This window comes from Vicia villosa, linkage group LG5 (genome assembly GCF_029867415.1).
Source record: "Vicia villosa cultivar HV-30 ecotype Madison, WI linkage group LG5, Vvil1.0, whole genome shotgun sequence".
Classification (NCBI taxonomy): domain Eukaryota; kingdom Viridiplantae; phylum Streptophyta; class Magnoliopsida; order Fabales; family Fabaceae; genus Vicia; species Vicia villosa.
Window position 1 is genome coordinate 99,517,648 of NC_081184.1, and position 2,666 is coordinate 99,520,313.

A 2,666-nucleotide genomic window follows, 5' to 3' on the forward strand; every position below is an offset into this window, starting at 1 on the left:
CGACCCAAAAATCTCGAGTTGGACTTCCATTTACAACTATAGACATGAAGCTATTGAATATGCATGCTTCCATCCACATACACCATTTTCTTCCAAATACTAATTTCTGAAGTAATGATCTCAAAAACTCCCAATTAACACAATCATATGCCTGTTGAAAATCTGCTTTGAAAATGAAGCACTCTTTCTTTTCCTTCTTTGCGAAATCTATAACTTCATTCAAAGCCAACACACCATCCAAAATTTGTCTACCAGGTACAAACACATATTGAGAATGGGAAATAACAGAAGACAACACCTTTTTGATTATGTTAGCCAAGATCTTGGAGAGAATCTTGTATAAATAACCCACGAGACATAATGGTCGATATTCATTGAGGCTCTGTGGATTGAATTTTTTAGGAATTAAAGCTAAAAATGATGTTGTAATAGCTTTGGGTAACGTTGCCGTCTCATGAAAATCCATAGCAAATTTGAAAATATTTTCCTCTAGAAATCCCCACATTCCTGTAAGAATATAAAATTGAAACCGTCGGGGCCCAGAATTTTGTCACCGTTAGATTCCCATACCACCACCCTTACTTTCTCCCGGGTGAAAGCTGAAACTAAGAATAAGTTGTCTTCATGTGATATAGCTTTAACCTCCAACCCATTGAGTGTTGGTCTGAATTTGATAGGTTCCACAAATCTATTCCAGAACATTCTCAGCACCTCTTTACGAATACCCTCTAAATCCTCCAAACTGGAACCATCAATCCCTTGTAATGAAACTATATTGTTATGTATCCTTCTATCTTTGATTACTGTGTGGAAGTATTTTGTGTTTTGGTCACCCTCCCTAATCCAATTCTGTCTAAAATTTTGCCTTAGCAGGTTCTCTTTAAGATGTAACTGCTTCCATAGTTCATATGTGGGCGTCTTCCTACTATCGAAACGCCAGTTATTGTTAATCACGTCGTCATTAATTGGTATTAAATCATCACTATTCATTATCCTTGAAGCCTCCTCCACTTTTAGATCCACCCAGCCAAACTTCTCCCTATTCCATGTTCTCAATATGTCCCTAAGAGCTTTAAACTTTTCCTTCAGCACATGTGCTTGTTTACCTGTTACATTCAATTTTTTCCAAGACTCCTCCACGAAGCTAAAAAAATCTTTATGATCAAACCAACAATTATTGACTTTGAATGGTTTTGGACCCCAATTAACCTCTTTGGATTTCATCCAAATAGGTGAATGATCGAAAATATCCTTTTCTCCCACCAACTGACCCACAATCTTCCAATTATCAATCAAAGCTTCAGATAATAGAAATCTGTCAAGTCTACTTCTAGCACTACCTTCTTTTTTCAACCAAGTAAATATACCACCAAAGGAAGGTAAGTCTAATACTTCCATAATGACTATAAATTCGTTGAAATCTGTCATATCCGTAGTTCCTTGTACCATACATCTCCAAATCCTTTCCTTTTTATCTCTGGTAGTTTTAAAATCTCCACCCAAGCACCACCATCCCTCACCAAATTTTCTTTTTAACATCACAAGTTCAGACCAAAGCTTTCTCTTTTTGTCTAAAAAGCAGGAAGAATAAACATTCACAAAGTAACAAACCTGGCCCTCGTAAAACGCGCAGAGCCTCAGAGAACCTTTTGTTCTAAAACTAAACAAAGGGAAAATCACATCCTTCTTCCACATTGTGAGAATCCCCCCTGATGCACCGTCGGAGTCTTTTGCCGTCCATTCTATTGGTTTGTTGCCCCATAAACTTGACACAAAGCTATCTTTCACATTCATTGTTTTTATTTCCTGAATGAAGACCATGTCCGCCTGACCCTTGATAATCATCTCTCTTAATCTCCTTCTTTTCAGTGAGATGTTGCACCCACGTATATTGAATGACATGATATTCATTTTAACCCCGAATTTTTCGCCTTCATTCTTTCTAAATCTCTGTATTCCATGTCCCTAATTGCTTCCACAAACATATCATTCTTCCCACCTCCTGAAATTCCCAATTGTGAGAGGCCCTACCACACCTTGTTCGCCGTATCCTCCTCTATCGCCCGTTTTGAAATATGATTCCCTTGAGAGGACGTTAGGGAATTACTGCATATAGTAGAACCCTCTGAAGATTGAGTTGTCGCCGAGCCCTTTTTTGAAGAAGATAAGTAATTACTTTCCCAATTTCAAGCAACCCTATCCGTATTTATTTTGGAATCGAATCTGTTGAGTACAGAGAAGTATGATTTTGAGATTTTAATGTCACCCAAATTTTGGTTGCCCTCTTGTTTATCAGATGCTTAAGAATCTTTTTTGTTGAAAAGAAATTGGGAAACGCTACTGCTTTGTGCCACCACATCATCAAAGAATCCCTTATTACTATGGGCCTTAGTTGCCTTAAAAAGTTGGGCCTTCTCCGCCTTGTATTTTCTCTTGGCCTAATAGTCAACACCAGTATCTGATAATGCTTTTTGGACCACTCCACGAACATTAACTTTCTTCCAAGTCTCCATCACGTATACTTTCCAGGTGCAAGTTATCATTGTTTTCCTTGGGGCTAGTGTAACCAGGAAGCATTTTCATCTTTCCCAAGGTCTGTGAAAATTTCCCTACTACTTTATCCTGAACATCTGATTCCACCCTACTCGTAGCCTTTAGCATTTCTT

The 2,666-nt window shown here is 38.0% G+C and overlaps 1 protein-coding gene across 1 annotated transcript; it reads right to left on the reverse strand.

Annotated features, from left to right (window-relative positions):
• Window positions 1-489: 489 nt before the first annotated feature.
• Window positions 490-1,794, reverse strand: LOC131605072 (uncharacterized). The gene has a single exon (XM_058877470.1). It carries the CDS (start codon window positions 1,792-1,794, stop codon window positions 490-492), a length of 1,305 nt encoding a protein of 434 aa, XP_058733453.1.
• Window positions 1,795-2,666: the final 872 nt, after the last annotated feature.